Source organism: Dendropsophus ebraccatus, chromosome 8 (assembly GCF_027789765.1).
Source record: "Dendropsophus ebraccatus isolate aDenEbr1 chromosome 8, aDenEbr1.pat, whole genome shotgun sequence".
In the NCBI taxonomy this organism is placed as follows: domain Eukaryota; kingdom Metazoa; phylum Chordata; class Amphibia; order Anura; family Hylidae; genus Dendropsophus; species Dendropsophus ebraccatus.
The window spans coordinates 123,190,563-123,213,408 of NC_091461.1; the positions used below are offsets into that span (position 1 = coordinate 123,190,563).

The 22,846-nt window shown below is 48.9% G+C and overlaps 2 protein-coding genes across 5 annotated transcripts; one reads left to right on the forward strand and one right to left on the reverse strand.

The window, feature by feature from the left end:
• Nucleotides 1-1,999: 1,999 nt before the first annotated feature.
• On the reverse strand, nucleotides 2,000-9,835 carry IFT25 (intraflagellar transport 25). The gene is made up of 5 exons (XM_069981673.1): nucleotides 9,646-9,835; nucleotides 8,375-8,481; nucleotides 5,453-5,521; nucleotides 4,606-4,649; nucleotides 2,000-2,277 (listed from the first exon to the last, which is right to left on the reverse strand). Exons 1-5 carry the CDS (start codon nucleotides 9,831-9,833, stop codon nucleotides 2,179-2,181), a joined length of 507 nt encoding a protein of 168 aa, XP_069837774.1. The 5' UTR covers nucleotides 9,834-9,835; the 3' UTR covers nucleotides 2,000-2,178.
• LRRC42 (leucine rich repeat containing 42) lies at nucleotides 2,026-22,714 on the forward strand. 4 transcript variants are annotated; one of them, XM_069981670.1, is made up of 8 exons: nucleotides 2,026-2,357; nucleotides 11,017-11,468; nucleotides 14,559-14,690; nucleotides 15,971-16,089; nucleotides 17,325-17,413; nucleotides 18,969-19,082; nucleotides 20,636-20,726; nucleotides 21,916-22,714. In XM_069981670.1, the coding sequence occupies exons 1-8, from the start codon at nucleotides 2,334-2,336 to the stop codon at nucleotides 22,188-22,190; spliced, it is 1,296 nt and encodes a 431-aa protein (XP_069837771.1). In that variant the 5' UTR covers nucleotides 2,026-2,333; the 3' UTR covers nucleotides 22,191-22,714. The 4 variants fall into 4 exon arrangements, with proteins under 4 accessions (XP_069837771.1, XP_069837772.1, XP_069837773.1 ...); XM_069981671.1 differs by having other exon boundaries at nucleotides 2,026-2,342; XM_069981672.1 differs by lacking the exon at nucleotides 2,026-2,357 and adding an exon at nucleotides 9,838-9,928.
• Nucleotides 22,715-22,846: the final 132 nt, after the last annotated feature.

A 22,846-nucleotide genomic window follows, 5' to 3' on the forward strand; every position in this document is an offset into this window, starting at 1 on the left:
GTCCTCTGGCTGCATCTGGTGCTGCAGATGTTCCCCGAGCAGTGCGGGGACTCTTCTCTTCCTCCATGTTACCCGAGCAGTGCGGGGACTCTTCTCTTCCTCCATGTTACCCGAGCAGTGCGGGGACTCTTCTCTTCCTCCATGTTACCCGAGCAGTGCGGGGACTCTTCCTTCTTGTTACCCGAGCAGTGCTGGGACTCTTCTCTTACTCCTTGTTCCCCGAGCAGTGCTGGGACTCTTCTCTTCCTCCATGTTACCCGAGCAGTGCTGGGACTCTTCTCTTCCTCCATGTTACCCGAGCAGTGCTGGGACTCTTCTCTTCCTCCATGTTACCCGAGCAGTGTGGGGACTCTTCTCTTCCTCCATGTTACCCGAGCAGTGCGGGGACTCTTCTCTTCCTCCATGTTACCCGAGCAGTGCGGGGATTCTTCCTCCATGTTACCCGAGCAGTGCGGGGACTCTCTCTTCCTCCATGTTACCCGAGCAGTGCTGGGACTCTTCTCTTCCTCCATGTTACCCGAGCAGTGCTGGGACTCTTCTCTTCCTCCATGTTACCCGAGCAGTGCTGGGACTCTTCTCTTCCTCCATGTTACCCGAGCAGTGCTGGGACTCTTCTCTTCCTCCATGTTACCCGAGCAGTGCTGGGACTCTTCCTTCTTGTTACCCGAGCAGTGCGGGGACTCTTCTCTTCCTCCATGTTACCCGAGCAGTGCTGGGACTCTTCTCTTCCTCCATGTTACCCGAGCAGTGCGGGGACTCTTCTCTTCCTCCATGTTACCCGAGCAGTGCTGGGACTCTTCTCTTCCTCCATGTTACCCGAGCAGTGCTGGGACTCTTCTCTTCCTCCATGTTACCCGAGCAGTGCGGGGACTCTTCTCTTCCTCCATGTTACCCGAGCAGTGCGGGGACTCTTCTCTTCCTCCATGTTACCCGAGCAGTGCGGGGACTCTTCTCTTCCTCCATGTTACCCGAGCAGTGCGGGGACTCTTCTCTTCCTCCATGTTACCCGAGCAGTGCGGGGATTCTTCCTTCTTGTTACCCGTGCAGTGCGGGGACTCTTCTCTTCCTCCATGTTACCCGAGCAGTGCTGGGACTCTTCTCTTCCTCCTTATTCCTCTCTTGGCCGGTCCTACCCGTTCTGTTGTTTAGTAAACAGGTGAGCGTGGTTCCGGAATCGGGGACTTTTGGATCCTTATGTTTATATTCCTAGATACTATCTGGTTTGTACTTACGCTGTTTGTACCTTCAACTTCTCCTGTTTACTTTGTCATTGTTGTTGCCGAGTGATGGAAAAACACAGATCTCTTTTCTAATCCTGAAATCTCCTTTTATTCTATATTCTGGATGGATGTGATCTTCTATAGTTAGGGTAACAACTCATGTGACTAATATGACTGTCTCCACTGCCCTTAAAGGGGTACTCCAGCTAAAATATTTTTCTTTCAAATCAACTGGTTTCAGAAAATTATATAGGTTTGTAATTTACTTCTATTTATAAATCTCCAGTCTTCCAGTATTTATCAGCTGCTGTATGTCCTGCAGGAAGTGGTGTATTCTCTCCAGTCTGACACAGTGCTCTCTGCTGCCACCTCTGTCCATTTCAGGAACTGTCCAGAGCAGGAGAGGTTTTCTATGGGGATTTGCTGCTGCTCTTTTTTACAATCTCTTTTTATTGAATCTCAAGTAAGTTCAAGTGCATTAAAAATGGTCCGGAGGGCCCCTTTAACAATAATAATCCATTGGCTTCTCTAGACCACCAGGGAAGTTTTGATGAATATAATATATATTTCTCCTATTTCTGCCGTATAATCCCGGTGCGTCCAAGAGTCAGGTTTGTCCTATAGTTGGCAATTCCCTCTCACATAAGGAGATGATGAAGGGACCGATCCAGCCCCAAAACGCATTGTTCATTTTCGGCAATAAACCGCTGACATTTCAAAGATCCCTGGCTGCATCGCTTCCGTGTTTCTTTATGTGGAATGAAATGCGTTGGAGGCCATTTTCTCTCTCATATAAAAAAAGCAACTTGACATTTTATTTGCTCAAACTGTTGAAATATAACAAATGATTTACCGTACGGTATAATAAAGTTATTATGTGTCAGAGGTTGTTCATAACGCTGCCAGGTCCTCCGAATCACGTTTTCCGGGCTCCGTCTATTACACGGATTATCTCAGCTCAGATGGCGCTCTCTGCCGATACACTGCGCACGCAGACAAAATGATCATATCCGGAGACGATGACAAAACGGAGGTGAGACGCCTGAACCCCGGGGAGCTGCGAAGAGAGTGAAGAGATACGTTGTTTAGAACATCAATGCATATTCCGGTGTGATGTCACAGGTATATATTATACAGGTGAGACCGAAAAGCCCCAAACCAACAGAAAATGTTTCTATAAAATAGAGTAGTATCATGCATTGTAGGCTTTTAAAGGGGTTTTCCATGACTAGGCCAGGGGGTGTCTGACACCCTGTACCTGCAAGGTTCCTTTGTTAATCCCCCATAGTGGCTGTACCTGGTACTGCATTTCATCCCATTGACTTCAATGGGACCAGCTGCAATGGTTTTTATCGCCACCAGATTAGATCCATGAGGCCGTAGGAAGAGCAGGAAGCCTCTAGAACAGCTGTGCTTTTTCGTGACTGCAGACGATTAACGTAAAAGTATTTTGGAACTGGCTATTTGCAAGATACTGACAGAACTATCTGTTCCTACTATCTGGCACTGAACATCGGTGTACAGGTGGAGCTGGGAACTGCAGCATGTTACTTCTTATAGATAAACCCATTGAATCTGATTACACCTTGGAAACGCCGGCCAAAGAGTCTGTTTACTACAATGATCCCAGATTCCAGTAGCTTCTACAACCGAGGACACACATATGCTAAAAAGAGAAGGTTAGGAACACATCCGAAGAGCTTTTCTGCCTTCTTTCTTTGTACTCATTATAATGCAGAAGCATTTTCTCCATAGGTATTAAAAAGTTCTTTTGCTTCTACAATCTTTGGTATTTTCTCTCTGTACACAGCCTATATGATTATCCCCAACAGACTGCCTTGTATCTGCTCTTCTCCCTCTCTCCAGCCTATATGATTATCCCCAGCAGACTGCCTTGTATCTGCTCTTCTCCCTCTCTCCAGCCTATATGATTATCCCCAGCTGACTGCCTTGTATCTGCTCTTCTACCTCTCTCCAGTGTATATGATTATACCCCAGCAGACTGCCTTGAATCTGCTCTTTTCTCTCTCCAGTCTATATGATTGTCCCCAGCAGACTGCCTTGTATCTGCTCTTCTTTCTTTCTCAAGACTATGTGATTGTCCTCAGCAGACTGTCTTGTATCTGCACGTCTCCCTCTCTCCAGCCTCTATGAGTGTCCCCAGCAGACTGCCTTGTATCTTCTCTTCTCCCTCTCTCCAGCCTATATGATTATCCCCAACAGACTGCCTTGTATCTTCTCTTCTCCCTCTCTCCAGCCTATATGATTATCCCCAGCAGACTGCCTTGTATCTGCTCTTCTCCCTCTCTCCAGCCTATATGATTATCCCCAGCTGACTGCCTTGTATCTGCTCTTCTACCTCTCTCCAGTGTATATGATTATACCCCAGCAGACTGCCTTGAATCTGCTCTTTTCTCTCTCCAGTCTATATGATTGTCCCCAGCAGACTGCCTTGTATCTGCTCTTCTTTCTTTCTCAAGACTATGTGATTGTCCTCAGCAGACTGCCTTGTATCTGCACGTCTCCCTCTCTCCAGCCTCTATGACTGTCCCCAGCAGACTGCCTTGTATCTGCTCCTCTTATCTCTCCAGCCTCTATGATTGTCCCTAGCAAACTGCCTTGTATCTGCTCTTCTCCTTCTCTCCAGCCTATATGATTGTCCCCAGCAGACTGCCTTGTATCTGCTCTTCTTTCTTTCTCAAGACTATGTGATTGTCCTCAGCAGACTGCCTTGTATCTGCACGTCTCCCTCTCTCCAGCCTCTATGACTGTCCCCAGCAGACTGCCTTGTATCTGCTCCTCTTATCTCTCCAGCCTCTATGATTGTCCCTAGCAAACTGCCTTGTATCTGCTCTTCTCCTTCTCTCCAGCCTATGTGATTGTCCTCAGCAGACTGCCTTGTATCTGCTCTTCTCCTTCTCTCCAGCCTATGTGATTGTCCTCAGCAGACTGCCTTGTATCTGCTCTTCTCCCTCTCTCCAGCCTATATGAGCTGTGCTTCTCTCCCTTTTTCTACTACCTTATCTAGTGTGGAAAAACTCCATCAGAAAGACTTATTTTTATTTCTTTATGAGTGGCAGCTAAATGGTAGGAAATGTATAATAAAGACAGGTTAGAAAGTTACTTCATTTTGCATTCAGGAACTTTTCTATTCTTCCCCTATAGATTTACGTCAGCATTGGCAGTTTGGTTGCTTTTCAGCTCTCCTGTACTAGGGCATGGTTATAATCACTGACTGCAGTAATTCACCTCTTGTCTCATCTGCCAGTGGCTAAAGCTGGCCGCAGAACTCCCCAGAAAACCCCTTTAACACCTCTGATGTCAGTCAGTACTGGAGGAAAATATGGCGCCGGGCCTGGCACACTGCACATTGGTTCATACTTACAGTGATCTCCTCAGTTTGGAACTGTCCTTCCACGTGCTCGAGTTCTGGAATGAACAAAGGTCAAAGGTCACATTACATCCTGATGGCAGCCGAAACATGGCACACAGGGAGGAGAAACAGAGTTATAAGAAAAAATACAGAGGGACACTGGGTTCAGGTGTAATCCAGATGTATGTAAGTGTATGTGTGTGCGGCCCGGCAATGGCGGGGGGTGGTGGTTGGTAGGGAGACGATAACGCTGCCTGTAGGAGGGAGTGGTGAGGAGACGATAACTCTGCCTGTAGGGGGGGTGGTGGTAAGGAGACGATAACGCTGCCTGTAGGGGGGGAGGGGTGTGGAGAAGACGTTAACGCTGCCTGTAGGGGGGAGTGTGGAGGAGACGATAATGCTGCCTGTAGGGGGGAGTGTGGAGGAGACGATAACGCTGCCTGTAGGGGGGAGTGTGGAGGAGACGATAAACTGCCTGTAGGGGGGAGTGGTGAGGAGACGATAACGCTGCCTGTAGGGTGGGGGGTGGTAAGGAGACGATAACGCTGCCTGTGTTGATCTGTTATTTTTATAATGGAAGTCAATAGAAAAACAAATTTAAAAAGGATGAACACAAATACATCTGTTTTTTTGCATAAAACGGATGAAAAAAAATGGATTGCAAAACCGCAGTGTGAACCCTGCCTAATTCTGCCGCACGGTCTGCCTCGCATGGGCCTGGACTCATCAAGAAGCATGAAAGACCCAGCACTATTATTCACAGCTAGGAGCGTACTTAACATGGTGAGATGCCCTTTAAGCAACACTTCTAATGGGAAGGAATTGTCCACAGAAGACGGAGTAACAGGGCAGGACTTACCTCTCTCCACACATGGCTCAAAGTTTGCCGCTTCTTTGGAGGCACTGCTGTAGATTTTTAAGTTTCGTACTAGAGAAAAACCAAAAGACAAGATTACAAATCAGAGTCATTTTGAGAGATTTTTAAAAACCTGCACGGTTCTGTAAGATTAACCCTTCGCAGTGTTGACAATGTGGTTTTGGGCTCTGACAGCTGCCCCCCCCCCCCCCAATGGTGCACAGGTATTTGTTATTCGGACGCTGGGGAGCAGGACCAGTTTATTCACATGTAATACACACACAGGACTTCCTCCACCTTACTTGTCTAACCGCAGCAGAACTCAGCCCTTACTCCTTACTAGGGATGCACGATGCACCAAAATATCGATACTACTAGCGATATTTCGGGCTAAAAAACGGTTCGGTACCAGGATTTCCTAATATTGATACTTTATGTTAAAGCTGCACTATTAGGCAACTTAACATAAAGTATAACGCAGAGAACACGGCCGGCGGCTAGCTGAGCGCCGGCCGTGTTCTCTATGTGCCTCTCACTGCCCCTGCAGTCTCCTCCTCTGTTCTCTCTCCTTCCGCTCCCGGCGGCGCCAATTTTAAATAGCCGGCACTTTGCGATCGCTAGTGCCGGCTATGTAACTGTGTAGATGCCGCTGTCACACTGACAGCGGCACCTGACCCCTCCTAAGCCAGGTCCATATGCAGCAGGGGTCGGCTACTGTATGTAGCAGACCCCCGCTGAAATGATTTATGCAGAGGAGCCGGAGCTGCACGGAGGTCTCCGCGGCTGGAGAGGGAGAGGAGGACGGAGAGGGAGAGAGGAGGAAGTAGGAGAAGGCTGGAGAGGGAGAGGAGGACGGAGAGGGAGAGAGGAGGAAGGAGGAGAAGGCTGGAGAGGGAGAGCGGGAGGTCCGAGAGAGAGGACACATGTGAGGATCCAGCCGGCTGGCAGGTGGGGGAGGTGCAGGGGCTGTGAGGTGTCGACATCAGCATAAGTATGTGTATAGCAGAGCCGAGTGAGCAGTGTATAGCAGAGCCGAGTGAGCAGTGTATAGCAGAGCCGAGTGAGCAGTGTATAGCAGAGCCGAGTGAGCAGTGTATAGCAGAGCAGAGTGAGCAGTGTATAGCGGAGCCGAGTGAGCAGTGTATAGCGGAGCCGAGTGAGCAGTGTATAGCAGAGCCGAGTGAGCAGTGTATAGCGAAACCAAGTGAGCAGTGTATAGCGGAGCCGACTGAGCAGTGTATAGCGGAGCCGAGTGAGCAGTGTATAGCAGAGCCGAGTGAGCAGTGTATAGGGGAGTCGGCTAAGTAGTGTATAGCGGAGCCGAGTGAGCAGTGTATAGCGGAGCCGAGTGAGCAGTGTATAGCGGAGTCGGCTAAGTAGTGTATAGCGGAGCCGAGTGAGCAGTGTATAGCGGAGCCGAGTGAGCAGTGTATAGCGGAGTTGTCTGAGTGATCGCTGTACTCTGTACACAGTTATGTAAAAAAACGCAAACCTTTACTTTTAACGTAATAAAATTTAAAAAAGCTTCATAAATTGGTATCTCTGTAATAGTGCAGGCCTGAAGAGTATAGAAAACATTTCAGGTTTATTATATTCGCTGTCTAGGGAGTATTATATTTCTATTGTTGTGTTTTTTTTTAAATATTTTAGTAAGTATCGAACTGGTATTGAGTATCGAAATAAAAATGTTAGTATCGGTATAGAACTGAAAATTCTGGTATCGTGACATCACTACTCCTTACTGCTATGCCAGGACACAGTGCACTGACCGTGACGGGCTACACTGTGCTTGGGAAGATTTACAATACATTAAAGGAGAAGTCTGGACTTCACCTACCTGCCCCGCTCCAGCGATGGGGTGCGCTGTCCTCGGCCGCTTCCTGGTCTGAGCGGAGACCTGGGTAGCGATGTGTCAGGCCCACTCAGCCAGTCAGTGGCACCAAATGTATAAAGTGCACACAGTATTACATGAACCCCATTGTGCAGCATGCAGCAGCTCAGTCCAGGCCTAAATCATAGATGGGTTTCCTAGAGGAGCAAAATGTTGCAAATGTGGCGTTTTATTGGCTTTGCATTATTCAGAGAGTATGCTTAGCGATTGCATGAATGTGATATACGGCTGGGTGCCTGTTACGGCAGATGGTGCCTGGTTTATTCCTGGGACGCTTTGCTAAATGATTGTAGACAGAAGTGACACTGTTTATGTGCCACATTGCACAAAGTTGAAATAGTGTAAATCTGTAGTGTCAAACTAAGGCCTCAAGCTGTTGCAAAACTACAATTCCCATCATGCCTGGACAGCCAAAGCTAATGGTCTACAGGGATGATGGGAGTTGTAGCTTTGTAAACAGCTGGAGAGCGAGAGTTTGACTCCTGTGGTCTAAATCTCAGTTGAAGAACTCCAGCACTACCGCTGTGTACCACTGTGTGGCAGTAGAGTGACATGTTATGGCCCCATCACACTAACTATGGCATTTCCTTCACTATAAATGTCTGAACTTGGGGGTGGTGGAAGGAATTGACCGCAGTCATAGGGCCCTATTCCACCGGACGATTATCGTTCAGATTATCGTTAAATCGTTCGAATCCAAATGATAATCGTTCGGTTGAAATGCAGTTAACGATTAACGACCGAACGAGAAATCGTTGATCGCTTTATAAGACCTGGACCTATTTTTATCGTTGCTCGTTCGCACTGAATAAGATGACGTTTGGTCGTTTGCAATAGATATGAACGCAATAGCGAAGAAAAAACTATCGCAATTACGATCATAAGTAACGATTATCGTTCCATGGAAATGAGTGAACGTTTTCAGGTCTTTCGCAATAGCGGTCGTTTGAGATCGTTAATGATTATTTGAACAATAATCGTCCGGTGGAATAGGGCCCATAGACTCTCTATGGACACAGAGCTGAATAACTCACTTAGTGAGCTCTCGATGCTGATCTTCCCGATCCTCTGTAAGCCGCTCAGACTGATGATGAATTCCTGAGGGAACGTTCCGGTCGTCGTCCAAAAGGTCTCTGGATTTCTAAGAAGAGAGGAAGAAAGTCTGTAAATCTGTAGGAATAGAATAGGTCATTAGGTCTGGATTATTATTTCTAATCACCAACAATAAGGACCCTCCGGAGCTGAAATCAGCTGTATGATACCTTATGTAAGGCGGATGGCGGCTTAGGCCTCAGGTCTGGACAGTAGATCACAAAACCTCCATGACTGACCCTGTAGTCTCACCGATACGTCAGAGAACCCCAGATCCATCGCTTCAGGTGATTCCCATCTCAGGGAGTGACAAGAGGTGTAACTGTTCTGTACGGCAGTATATATCTCCTGTACCCTGTATACGGAGGAGGCGACTAGTGTGCAGGAATATGACCCCGGCCACTGACTGCCGCATCTATCAGATATATATGTATATATATATATAGATATATACAGCGGTCAGTTATTGATAGCAGCCATGTATGACCCCACTCAAAGTACAAATAAACTGGGGTCAGAAAGTTACATAGATTTGTAATTTACTCCTATGTACAAACCTGCAGTATTCCTGTACTTATCAGCTGCTGTATGTGATGCAGGAACTAATTTACTCTTTCCATTCTTCCAGTACTTATCAGCTGCTGTATGTCCTGCAGGAAGTGATGTATTCTCTCCAGTCTGACACAGTGCTCTCTGCTGCCACCTCTGTCCATGTCAGGAACTGTCCAGAGTGGCAGCAAATCCCCATAGAAAACCTCTCCTGCTCTGGACAGTTCCTGACATGGACAGAGGTGGCAGCAGAGAGCACTGTGTCAGACTGGAGAGGTTACACCACTTCCTGCAGGACATACAGCAGCTGATAAGTACTGGAAGACTGGAGAGTTTTAAATAGAACTTTCGCTGTGATTAGAAGTATATCCTGAGCCTAGGGGTCTGGGGGCAGGATGCTCCCTTTAATCTCTATGGAAGCTGCACTCAGCTATCTCCAGCATCTCCCATAGACCAGGGATGGGGCCCTCCAGCTGTTGCAGAACTACAACTCCCATCATGCCCGGGCAGCCAAAGCTTTAGCTCTCCAGCTCTCTCCCTGCCATAGAGAATGAATGGAGTGGGGTCCTGCATGCGCATGCGCTGTAGTGATAGGACCAGTCACCATCCTCAACCCTTAAAATGAAAGCTGAAAGCTGCGATGTGATTGGCTGGGCCTCCTCACCCGTCTATCATGTGCTCCGCCGGGTGTCTGTCATCGCTGGATGTGGCCAGAGACACCAGCGCTCCCGCCGAGCTCACACACAGGTTACCCGCCCGGGTCATGTCTCCACAAGCCGGGACCTCCGAGCCTCGTCCTGTTGCTATGCCGTTACTAAGAAACCAGGCGCTTTTCCGGAAATGATCACACATAACCCGGAAGTGCACGTGTGGTTGGTCATTCAGGCACCGAGAAGAAACATTCCGAGTGACAAAGGTTCCGGGCGGCTGTGTACCCGGGGACAGAGGTGACTGGCGGGGATGTGTGAGCTGAGGGAAGGGACAGACATGGGTTGTCACTGCTCTAAGGGGAATGGCCGCCATGTTGTGTGCGGCCTCTAAGAACGTTATACAAGCTCTGAGATCCGACATGTCACCCAGCACGGACTTTAGTTCCTTGTAGTGTAAGTTGTTTGACAGTGAAAGATTGAGGAGATTTCCAGCTAAATGTGACTGTTAGAAACATCTGACTAATAACACGAGGTCAGAGGTCACAGGCTGTACAGTGATGGTGAGGTCAGAGGTCACGGGCTTTACAGTGAAGGTGAGGTCAGAGGTCACAGACGGTACAGTAGAGGTGACATCAGAGGTCACAGGCTTTATGATAATTGTGAGGTCATAGGTCACAGTCTGTACAGTGATGGTGAGGTCACAGGCTGTACGGCAATGGGGAGGTCAGAGGTCACCGGCTGTACAGTGACGGGGAGGTCAGAGGTCGCCGGCTGTATGGTGAGGTCACCGACTGTATGGTGAGGTCACAGGCTGTACGTAATGGTGAGGTCAGAGGTCACAGGCTGTACAGTGATGGTGCGGTCAGAGGTCACAGGCTGTACATTGATGGTAAGGTCATAAGTAACAGGCTGTACAGTGATGGTGAGGTCAGAGGTCACGGGCTGTACAGTGGTGGTGATGTCAGAGGTCACAGGCTATGATAATTGTGAGGTCATAGGTCACAGGCTGTACAGTGATAGTGAGGTTAGAGTTCGCTGGCTGTTAAGTGATGGTGAGGTCAGAGGTCACAGGCTGAATCTGATGGTGAGGTCAGAGGTCACAGGCTGAATCTGATGGTGAGGTCAGAGGTCACAGGCTGAATGTGATGGTGTGGCGGAGGCTTCATGGTTCTGGATCAGCGCTTCTCCTATTAGTTCCCACAATATTAATCACATTCTTGTAAAGTAAATTATTTTGGGTCAGTAAAGGCAGGACATGTTAGTGCGTGTTCACACTGCAGCTTCAGTCCATCCTAATTATTTAGCAGATCGGCGATCCCAGGTATCACACATTCTCTCCTATAATATACGGTTATAACAATCTCCTGCTTCTTCTCCATGTTCAGATGTCGCAGTTCTCCGACCTCCAGGGAAGTGAAGACTTTGGGCCGGTCTATGTGCGGGAGAAGGGGCAGCTGTTTGTGGCCGGATCCCATCGTGCGCGGCTTAAGACTCCGCCCCCCAGACTCTTCTCCAAAGGGTTTTCGGTGGAACTATGTGTGATGCAAGGAGATGCTTGTAAACCCAAGGAGAAGCCGTTCATCTTTACATACACAGAGCAGGGAAGCCTCCGGTACACCGCTAAATCCTTGTTCACATTGGCTCTCGACTTGATTGCGGATAATATCCAGCATGTAGACTCCCTGCTGGGTTTCCCTGAGCAAGTGGCAGAAAGACTCTTCACAGCGGCCGAGGCCCGGCAGCAGTTCTGCCATCCCCAGAGCGGCCTCATGGCACTCCGCAAATTCACAGAGGCGTATGGAGACCTAATGCTGACATCACTGTGTCTGCGGGGCAAGTAGGTGTAATACATTCAGCTAGGGAGCACGGTGCACTATGGCTGATCTGTACGGTGCACTATGGCTGATGGGTACGGTGCACTATGGCTGATCTGTACGATGCACTATGGCTGATCTGTACGATGCACTATGGCTGATATATACGATGCACTATGGCTGATCTGTACGATGCACTATGGCTGATCTGTACGGTGCACTATGGCTGATAGGTACGATGCACTATGGCTGATATATACGATGCACTATGGCTGATAGGTACAATGCACTATGGCTGATCTGTACGGTGCACTATGGCTGATCTGTACGGTGCACTATGGCTGATCTGTACGATGCACTATGGCTGATATATACGATGCACTATGGCAGATATATACGATGCACTATGGCTGATGGGTACGATGCACTATGGCTGATGGGTATGATGCACTATGGCTGATCTGTACGATGCACTATGGCTGATCTGTACGATGCACTATGGCTGATATATACGATGCACTATGGCTGATCTGTACGATGCACTATGGCTGATCTGTACGGTGCACTATGGCTGATCTGTACGGTGCACTATGGCTGATCTGTACGATGCACTATGGCTGATATATACGATGCACTATGGCTGATATATACGATGCACTATGGCTGATGGGTACGATGCACTATGGCTGATGGGTACAGTGCAATATGGCTGATCTGTACGGTGCACTATGGCTGATCTGTACGATGCACTATGGCTGATCTGTACGGTGCACTATGGCTGATCTGTACGATGCACTATGGCTGATATATACGATGCACTATGGCTGATCTGTACGGTGCACTATGGCTGATCTGTACGGTGCACTATGGCTGATCTGTACGATGCATTATGGCTGATCTGTACGATGCACTATGGCTGATATATACGATGCACTATGGCTGATCTGTACGGTGCACTATGGCTGATCTGTACGGTGCACTATGGCTGATGGGTATGATGCACTATGGCTGATCTGTACGGTGCACTATGGCTGATCTGTACGGTGCACTATGGCTGATCTGTACGGTGCACTATGGCTGATCTGTACGGTGCACTATGGCTGATCTGTACGATGCACTATGGCTGATCTGTACGATGCACTATGGCTGATATATACGATGCACTATGGCTGATCTGTACGGTGCACTATGGCTGATCTGTACGGTGCACTATGGCTGATCTGTACGATGCACTATGGCTGATCTGTACGGTGCACTATGGCTGATCTGTACGATGCACTATGGCTGATCTGTACGATGCACTATGGCTGATATATACGATGCACTATGGCTGATCTGTACGGTGCACTATGGCTGATCTGTACGGTGCACTATGGCTGATGGGTATGATGCACTATGGCTGATCTGTACGATGCACTATGGCTGATGGGTATGATGCACTATGGCTGATCTGTACGGTGCACTATGGCTGATCTGTACGGTGCACTATGGCTGATCTGTACGGTGCACTATGGCTGATCTGTACGGTGCAATATGGCTGATAGGTACGATGCACTATGGCTGATAGGTACGATGCACTATGGCTGATAGGTACGATGCACTATGGCTGATATATACGATGCACTATGGCTGATAGGTACAATGCACTATGGCTGATGGTATTATATAGTAAGAAGAATCAGAGAGGATTTCCTGAGCTCCTGAAGTGCACGATGCTATAACACCTTTTCCCCCTCTTATCCCTGACCCTGCCATAAAACCTCCTCTCCCTCCTATTCCTGACCCTGCTGTTACACCTCCTCCCCCTCCCATCCCTGCTGTTACACCTCCTCCCCCTCCCATCCCTGACCCTGCTGTTACACAGCCCTGCCCCTGCTTAAACACCTCCTCCCTTCCATCCCTGACCCTGCTGTAACAACTCCTCCCTCCCCCTCCCATCCTTGATCCTGCTGTTACACCTCCTTCCTCCCCCTCCCATCCCTGACCCTGTTGTAACACCTCCTCCCTCCCATCCCTGAACCTGCTGTAACAACATCTCCCCCTTCCATCCCTGCCCTGCTGTAACACCTCCTACTCCTCCTCTTATCCCTGCCCTGCTGTAACACCTCCTCCCTCCTATCCCTGACCCTGCTGTAACACCTCCTCCCTCCTATCCCTGACCCTGCTGTAACACCTCCTCCCTCCTATCCCTGACCCTGCTGTAACACCTCCTCCCTCCTATCCCTGACCCTGCTGTAACACCTCCTCCCTCCCATCCCTGACCCTGCTGTACCACCTCCTCCCTCCCCCTCCCATCCCTGACTCTGCTGTAACACCTCCTCCCTCCCATCCCTGAGCCTGCTGTGACATCTCCTCCCTCCCCCTCCCATCCCTGACCCTGCTGTAACACCTCCTCCCTCTCCCTCCCATCCCTGACCCTGCTGTAACACCTCCTCCCTCTCCCTCCCATCCCTGACCCTGCTGTGACATCTCCTCACTCCCCCTCCCATCCCTGACCCTGCTGTGACATCTCCTCCCTCCCCCTCCCATCCCTGACCCTACTGTGACATCTCCTCCCTCCCCCTCCCATCCCTGACCCTGCTGTAACACCTCCACCCTCCCCCTCCTATCCCTGATCCTGCTGTAAAACCTCCTCCCTCCCCCTCCTATCCCTGACCCTGCTGTAACATCTCCCTCCCCCTCCCATCCCTGACCCTGCTGTAACACCTCCCCCCCCCCCCCTCCCATCCCTGACCCTGCTGTAACACCTCCTCCCTCCCCCTCCCATCCCTGACCCTGCTGTAACATCTCCCTCCCCCTCCCATCCCTGACCCTGCTGTAACACCTCCCCTCCCCCTCCCATCCCTGACCCTGCTGTAACACCTCCTCCCCCCCTCCCATCCCTGACCCTGCTGTAACACCTCCTCCCTCCCCCTCCCATCCCTGACCCTGCTGTAACATGTCACCCGCTGCTCATGTTACATGCACAAATAGGAAGAGATGAACCTTCTTGTCACCGAGGAACCTGTCGGCTTCCGCCCTGTTTTTAGTCGTCTTCCAGAATGACGTTTTTTGTCTCTTATGCCGACAGCGAGATGTTTTGTATTTCATGTTTTACCTTTATTGTCGTACAGGTATTTGTTGGTTTCCGAGAAGTTGGAAGAAATTAGATCGTTTCATGGTCTTCGCACCTTGGACGTCTCGCATTGTAAGCTCGGAGATGGACATGAGCTGCTTGGACACCTTTCCTCAGAGGAGATGGACAGGTATAGTAAGAGCTGCTCCCCTTTCCTGTGTGTAAGTGGGGATTAGAAGCTCGAAAAAATCCGTTAGCTTTACATGAGCGTAAAATATACCAGGCATGGGGAACCTGCGGCCCCCAGCTGCTGCAGTACTACAACCCTCACCATGCCTAAGGCTGTCCAGGAGAGGTTTTCTATGGGGATTTGCTGCTGCTCTGGACAGTTCTTGACATGGACAGATGTGGCAGCAGAGAGCACTGTGTCAGACTGGAGAGAATACACCACTTCCTGCAGGACATGCAACAGCTGATAAGTACTGGAAGACTGGAGAGTTTTTAAACTTAGAAGTAATTTACAAATCTCTATAACTTTCTGGCATAAGTTGATGTGAACTCCCTCCAGAGTACCCCTTTAACCACAAATCAGGTGAATAGTTCATGTTGGCATCATTCATCTCTGCTGGTCCTGGAATGTCTCGACACCCATTGTTCTCATTCATAATCATGTGACCCACCAGTGAATGTGTTATAAAGGTTTCCTCACCACCATTAAGAGCGTTGGCGCCAGCAGTTCCATAAATCTGCTCGCTGTTAGAGACTTAGAGCAATAAACCTATGAACGTCTCTGCCAGTGGAATGTATATTGGCCGATCTCATTTATATGATTGGTGACCCCCCTAACCCCGGCTGTAGTCACCCTCAGAACTCCTATAATACAGGGATGGGAAACCTGTGAGCCTCAAGGTATTGGACAGACAGAGCTTTAGCTCTCCAGGGTCCAGGTCTTCCATCCCTGGTCTATTAGGACATATAAAAAATATAAACGACTTCTGCTGGTTTCAAAAAGTTATATAAATTTGTAATTAACTTCTATGTAAAAATTCTCCAGTCTCCCAGTACTTATCAGCTGCTGTATGTCCTGCAGGAAGTGGTGTATTCTCTCCAGTCTGACACAGTGCTCTCTGCTGCCACCTCTGTCCATGTCAGGAACTGTCCAGAGCAGCAGCAAATCCCCATAGAAAACCTCTCCTGCTCTGGACAGTTCCTGACATGGACAGAGGTGGCAGCAGAGAGCACTGTGTCAGACTGGAGAGAATACACCGTTTCCTGCAGGACATACAGCAGCTGCTAAGTACTGAAATAATAAATAGAAATAATTTACAAATCTATAAAACTTTCTGGAACCAGTTGATTGGAAAGAAGAAAAAAATCTCTGTTATTTACAGCTATTGATCCTTACATCTGTGGTCGGTATAAGTGGCTGGACCTGTTATCTCATCGTCTTTCACGTTTCTGTCTCTACAGCCTGGAGGAGCTCTACCTGAAGGATAATTGTCTGTCTGACGTTGGGGTGAGGAAGCTGACTGCTCCGGTCCGGGTGCTGCAGAGAGGCCTGGGGAAGCTGACACTTCTAGATATGTCATGTAAGTCCCTTCTTTCTACTTTTCAGGTTTGGGATTGATACATGCCATTCATTACTAAGGTTTTCGGATTGGTTCATTTTTGGCCGGTTACAGCATTGTTCCCATCCACAGGATATGTCACCAATGTTCCTTGGAGGCAGGCCCCACATCTAGAACCTGCATCTCTGCTTAGATCATAGCTAGGACATTGCTAGGCTCAATGAACAGGCCACTAAATCTCCCTGAACATCTTACATAAGAGACTACAGTGCAGTTACATACAGTGACCCAATGGGGGCCTCTTCTCTGATGGGAGTCGTCCTCTTTTGTTCAGACTGCTGTGAAGTCTTCTCTGGCTCATCTCTGCAGTTTACTGCATCTTGTGGTAATAATGTCATCTTAAAGGGAACCAATTACCCTAATAGGGCTGATATGGTTCTTTGGAGCACTGCTTAAACCTCCTGAGCAGCCTGCAGCACGTAACAGCTGTGGCTGCAGCAGAAGCTGTATATGGGAGAAAAAGCAGTATTATTACCTGGGCGCACGGCAGGCAGAGGCGGGGAGGTAGTCATCTGGGCGGCTCCCCGCCTGTGTGTTGTCACCGCCCTCTGCCTGTCAGCGCGATCGGAGGGGATGATTGACAGGCAGAGATCAGTACGTGCCGCGAGCTGCACAGGAGCTTTTATACAGCGCTCCAGAGAACCATATCAGCTCAACTGTATTCCAGCCCCTAAGAATTATCCCCTATCCACAGTATTAATGCCCCATCTGCTCCTACTTTGCAATAATACCCCCCCTGTGTCCCCTCTCAACAATACCCCCCCTCCCCCCCGTGTCCCCTCTCAATAATAATGTCTGTATCAGTGTCCGCCCCCCTCCCTATCAGTGCTCACCCCCCTCACTAAACATCAGAGATATAACCCGGCAGTGTGGTGACTGCCGTCTCTCCTCCCATAAACCTGTATTTCTGGTTCCTCGAAGCATCAGCGTTTTTATAGCGTCACCTATAAAGCATCAGAATTTTTTCATACTTCACATACTGATGTCGGGGGTGGTCGGCCTTAGTGAAAATGTAGATATTGTATCTCTGCCATCCACATGACGGCCACACACCTGTACAGCATGTATCCTGCTAATCGCTTGGTATCTCATATACGTGAACATATAAATGTCTGGGGTCAGTCATCAGGTGTGAGGAGAAGAGCGGCACACACAGGTTCTCTATTCTCTGATCAGCTTCTCCATCTCTCCTGCAGGTAATCCGGAGATCACGGACACCGGGGTCACCTTCCTGCTGGGATTTAAACAGCTTAGGTTCCTGGATCTCTCTGACACAGGTGTGCAGGTAAAATATTACCAAGCCGACAGCATATGCCTGTACTATATACCACCACCACCACCACAATCCAGCCCTACCAACCACCTCTCTTCACAGCCTGCTGCTCTCCTTGGCTCACTATAGTCTATGGAGCCTTCTGCAGCAAGCTTGGAAGAGAAGCGCTCGGTCAAGTGCTTCTCCTGGGGAGCCTTAATGATCGTGGGGTCTGAACACCCAGACTCTATTACACACATCGGAGTCGGCCGACCATCTAATCTGTATGGAGGAGGTTACAGAGAGAACAGTCAACTATAGGAAATATCAGCATTACTGGTCCTTTTGTTCTCTGTTAGATTAGAGGACGTTGGCAGTGGCTTTTTCTGCCCTTTGTCCGTCCAAAATACTTACACAACCAAGAGTTAAGAGAAGAAAAGCGGACAATGAAGGCTCCGCAGAGTAACATGGCCGGGTAGGATGGCAGATGGAGGATTGTTTTACATTGGGTTGAGTGACTCCCGTGTAAGGTTATTGTGTCAGGTACAGACGATTACAGCCCCGTCCGGATGTCACCTACACAACTAAATCCCAACTATAGTGAGAAAACAACAATATCCCCTATTGAATCTCAGGGCTTGCTGGGAGTTGCAGTTCTGTAGAGTCGCAGATTGGAAACCACTGATCTACATAGTTAATAAGGTTGAAAAAAAGACAAAAGTCCATCAAATACATAAAATTTGCAGTGTGACTGGATTGACTGGACTCTTATATAAGGGTAGACAGCTTTATACTGGGGTAGATAGCTGTGTATGGGGGGTGGGGGTGGACAGCTGCATATGGGGGGTTGCACAGCTGTATATGGGGGGGCGGGGGGTACAGCTGTATATGGGGGGTTGCACAGCTGTATATGGGGGGTTGCACAGCTGTATATGGGGGGGCGGGGGGGTACAGCTGTATATGGGGGGTTGCACAGCTGTATATGGGGGTGGACAGCTGTATATGGCGGTTGGAGAGGTGTATATGGGGGGTTGACGGCTGTATATGAGGGTGGAGAGCTGTATATGGGGGGGGGAGCTCTATATGGGGGAGTAGACAGCTGTATATGGGGGTTGGACAGCTGTATATGGGGGAGGAGAGCTCTATATGGGGGAGTAGACAGCTGTATTTGGGGGTGGAGAGTTGTATATAGGGGGGGTAGACAGCTGTATGTGGGGGTCGAGAGCTGTATATGGGGATTGGAGAACTCTATATGGGGGTGGAGAGCTGTATATATGGGGGTTGGAGAGCTGTATATATGGGGGTTGGAGAGCTGTATATATGGGGGTTGGAGAGCTGTATATATGGGGGTTGGAGAGCTGTATATATGGGGGTTGGAGAGCTGTATATATGGGGGTTGGAGAGCTGTATATGGGGGTGGAGAGTTGTATATAGGGGGGGTAGACAGCTGTATGTGGGGGGTGGAGAGCTGTATATATGGGGGTTGGAGAGCTCTATATAGGGGTGGAGTGTGTTGTCAGGATGGAAGATTCCCCCAATGACCTTTTTGCGCTGATGTGACATATTGTTAATGTTCTGTTTCTTTAAGGATCTCACTGCGACCTGTAGGAGAATCCAGAGGAGAACGGGCCTGGTGGAGGCCGAGAAGCCTTTGCAGCAGTTTGATCATGTGACGTGCAGGACGCAGGGCTGGGCCGAGCAGGTAGCCGGCTGCACCTCCTCTTATTTTATGGCTGTTCTCCTGTTTACTTATGGATTCCGATCACTCGGCACCTAACAACCAAACAGAAGGAACACCGAGAAGCCTCCCTGTAAGGCAGACGCTGCCGCCATCTTCCCACACAGAGAGATTATCCCCCATAGATATCATCCCCACCACAGGGAAATGTCTGCAGCGTCTCCTGCCTGACCCTGTACTCTGCTGGGGAGGTCACCTGAGCGAGTCCTCAGATACAATCCACAGCCGTCCTCAGATACAATCCACAGCCGTCCATCTGTGCCCCCCGACAGTCACTTATAATGCGGCTGGGGATGGGTAGCTGCCGGGGGATGGGTAGCTGCCGGGGGATGGGTGGCTGCCGGGGGATGGGTAGCTGCTGGAGGGTTGGGTAGCGGCCAGGGGATGGGTAGCGGATGGGGGCTTCCCTCCTTCTTTTTAGCCCTGTGTCAGTAAGATACGCTGATGCATAGCCTGGTGTGCTGGTCGACTTGTATGGGCAGAACGTAGACATACAGTGAATGTTCTGTCTATTTTCTGAGCCGATCAATGCCGGCGTGGGGATCCTTGTTGCACCTGGTTCCCGCCATTCTTTCGCTGTGCACCAGCTCGGCTCGGAGCACTAGGGGCAGGCCTGCCGCCACCCATTGTGATGGTATCCCCTCCCCTCTGTGACACGCCTCCATTAAAATCAATGGAGCCGCGTCATAGAGGAGACATGGTCACATTGGGGGCGGGGCATGGCAAAAGAACGGCGCTGACTGTGGCATTTAAAAAAAAAGAGGCGCCGCAGCGATCCCCGCTCTGCTGCCAGTCGGCTAAGGGAAAAAAAGCAATGAACCTGTTACTGTGAGATTATCAGGTTATAGTCAAATTATACACGGATGAGTGATTGTGGATGTAAGTGTGTGTGTGTGTGTGTGTGTGTGTGTGAGAGTGTATGTAAGTGTAAGCGTGTGTATGTAAGTGTGAGCGTGTGTGTGTGAGTGTATGTAAGTGTAAGCGTGTGTGTGTGAGTGTATGTAAGTGTAAGCTTGTGTTTGTGTATGTAAGTGTAAGTGTAAGCGTGTGTGTGTGAGTGTATGTAAGTGTAAGCTTGTGTGTGTATGTAAGTGTAAGCGTGTGTGTGTGAGTATACACTCACACACACACGCTTACACTTACATACACACACACAAGTATAAGCGTGTGCATGTAAGTGTGAGCGTGTGTGTGTATGTAAGTGTGAGCGTGTGTGAGTAAGTGTAAGCGTGTGTGTGTAAGTGTATGTAAGTGTGAGCGTGTGTGTATGTAAGTGTAAGCTTGTGTGTGTGTGTGTAAGTGAGCGTGTGTGTATGTAAGTGTAAGCTTGTGTGTGTATGTAAGTGTAAGCGTGTGTGTGTAAGTGTGTGTGTGTGTGTATGTAAGTGTAAGCGTGTGTGTGTAAGTGTATGTAAGTGTGAGCGTGTGTGTGTAAGTGTACATAAACGTGTGGGGGGTCTTGAGTAAGATTCACGTTACTGATTTCTTTCTTTTGTGTGTTTGTTCCTTTCTTTTAGCTTTTCTCTCAGTGGGATCAGATGGTTTTATCTGCCATTAAGTCAAAGAAAATCCCCAAATCCAGAACAGCAGCAGCAGTGCAGCATTTCTGTAAGTTTATTAACTAGACATCCTTTTAGATCCTGTAAGATTAGGATAATTGGGAATATTAGGAATAGTAAAGGCCCATGTACTTACCATGGCGGCAGGTAGCTGTGTATTCCTTGTACTGGGCCTCAGAGCCTGGTGTGACATGGTGCACAGCTACAGAACAGCGGACATCTGTATACAGTAGCTCCTCCTAGTGGTGGCTGCCGGCGACTACGATTGTACACGGTCTGTACACGGACTATAAACAGGGAACAGGTCATAAAGAAAAGACTGAGATTTCTCCTCTTTTCCAATCCATTCCTGGCTTTGGCTTCAAAAATCTTTCAGATAAATCTCTCTGTGTAAACGCACCCTAAGTGTCCAGTACCAATAGTGAGAACGGACCAAGAGAAGTCCACGCTAAGCGCCCTCTGCTCCCCGCTCTGTGTCAGTGAAAAGAGTCGGACTCATCACTTGACACAGAGCGGGGAGGGGGCCATCTTGTTCTTCCTAACGGTCAGGCTCTAAACAGTAGCATCAGTAGCCCTGCACCCCGTTCATACCTCTACATAGCAGGGTGCTAGCGCCCCCCATCGAGGATGCATAGATCATCGTCTTACACACATTGGAGCTGTAACCACTATTAGGCTGTGTTCACACTCTGTATTTTTGGTATTTTGGAACCAAAACCAGGAGTGGATTGAAAGCACAGAAAGTCTATGTTCACGCACTGCTGAAATCGAGTGGATGGCCGCCATTTAACAGCAAATAACGGCCATTGTTTTAAAGTAACAGAAAGTATTTGCCGTTAAATGGCGGCCATCCTCTCGATTTCAGCAGTGTGTGAGCATAGCCGTCCTGTACTGTGGTTGAAAAATACTGAGCAAAAATACAGTGTGGGAACATAGCCAAAGGCCACGCTCATACTTTGTATTTTTTAGGAAAAGAACGGCCGTTTTTCTCATGATAAAATTGGTTGCATTAAACGGCCATCATTCACACAATGTATTGAACAACGGCCATTGTTTACTACAGCCATTGAAATAACATTCATGTCAATTATTTCCAACCGTTGTCCATAGACTTCAGTGCTATTTGCCATTGTCCGTACATTGTGTGAACATAACCTGAAGGTGTATGATGAGGTTTATTAGGCTGCACCTCTATCGGACACCTAAAGGGCCGTTCACCTGTGTAATTTCCTCTATAGATGGGAAAGAGAAGGTAAATGCTGAAGCTGTGGAGACCCCGACGCCGTGTGAGACCCCCGCAGCCGCCACCAAACACCTACAGTTCTACAGAGCAAAGGCGAAAGGGAATCCTGCCCCGGCCGCTTCTCCTTCAGGACGTTATCCTGTGAAAAGAGGGAAAGAAGAAAAGAAGATGGAAGAAAAGAAGATGGAGGATGCAGCGTCTTCCCAGCCTGCAAAGAAGTCCCGTGTGGCTCTTAGTACAGAGGACTGGGACTTGCTGAACTCTTACTGAGCGTCCGTAATCCAGGACCTGACTGGCACCATGTCCTGCAGAGCCCCCCGTACTCCACTATGTCAGCGGAACTACAACTCCCATCATGTTACATCAGCTTATTAGGGGATGGGCGCCATTATACATGGGGAGATTATCTGTCCAATCAGACAGGATCACGCTGTGTAACGGTCCAGCGATCAGACCCTGAACGGGCAAACACTCACATTCACTTTAGACAGAAGATAATCCGCCATTGGCCGTAGATCTTCCCGTGTAATAGGGGACGTGCGACCAACAGACCGACAGGTGATGGACATCAGGGCCGCATGATTATCCAGCCATGTAACAGGCTCTGTAACTAAGCGCCAATCTGGGAGATCAGTGATCGTGTGCAGCCTGGCTCAGGCCATCTGATTCGGCTTTAAAGGGATAATTCACCAAAAAACGTTTTCTTTCAGATTAACTGGTGCCAGAAAGTGACAGAGTTTCGTTTCTTGGATTTTATGTAAATTGTGTATAATAAATCCGACTTTTATACCCGACTCTTCCACTTGTAGACTTGATTTTTTTTCTATTAAGCGGCGGCTGTCATGTTAACCATCTTTGTGTGATCGCCTACATGATCTCTAACATGTCTGGGAATCGTTTGGTTCACTAGAAATTACCCGAAAAAA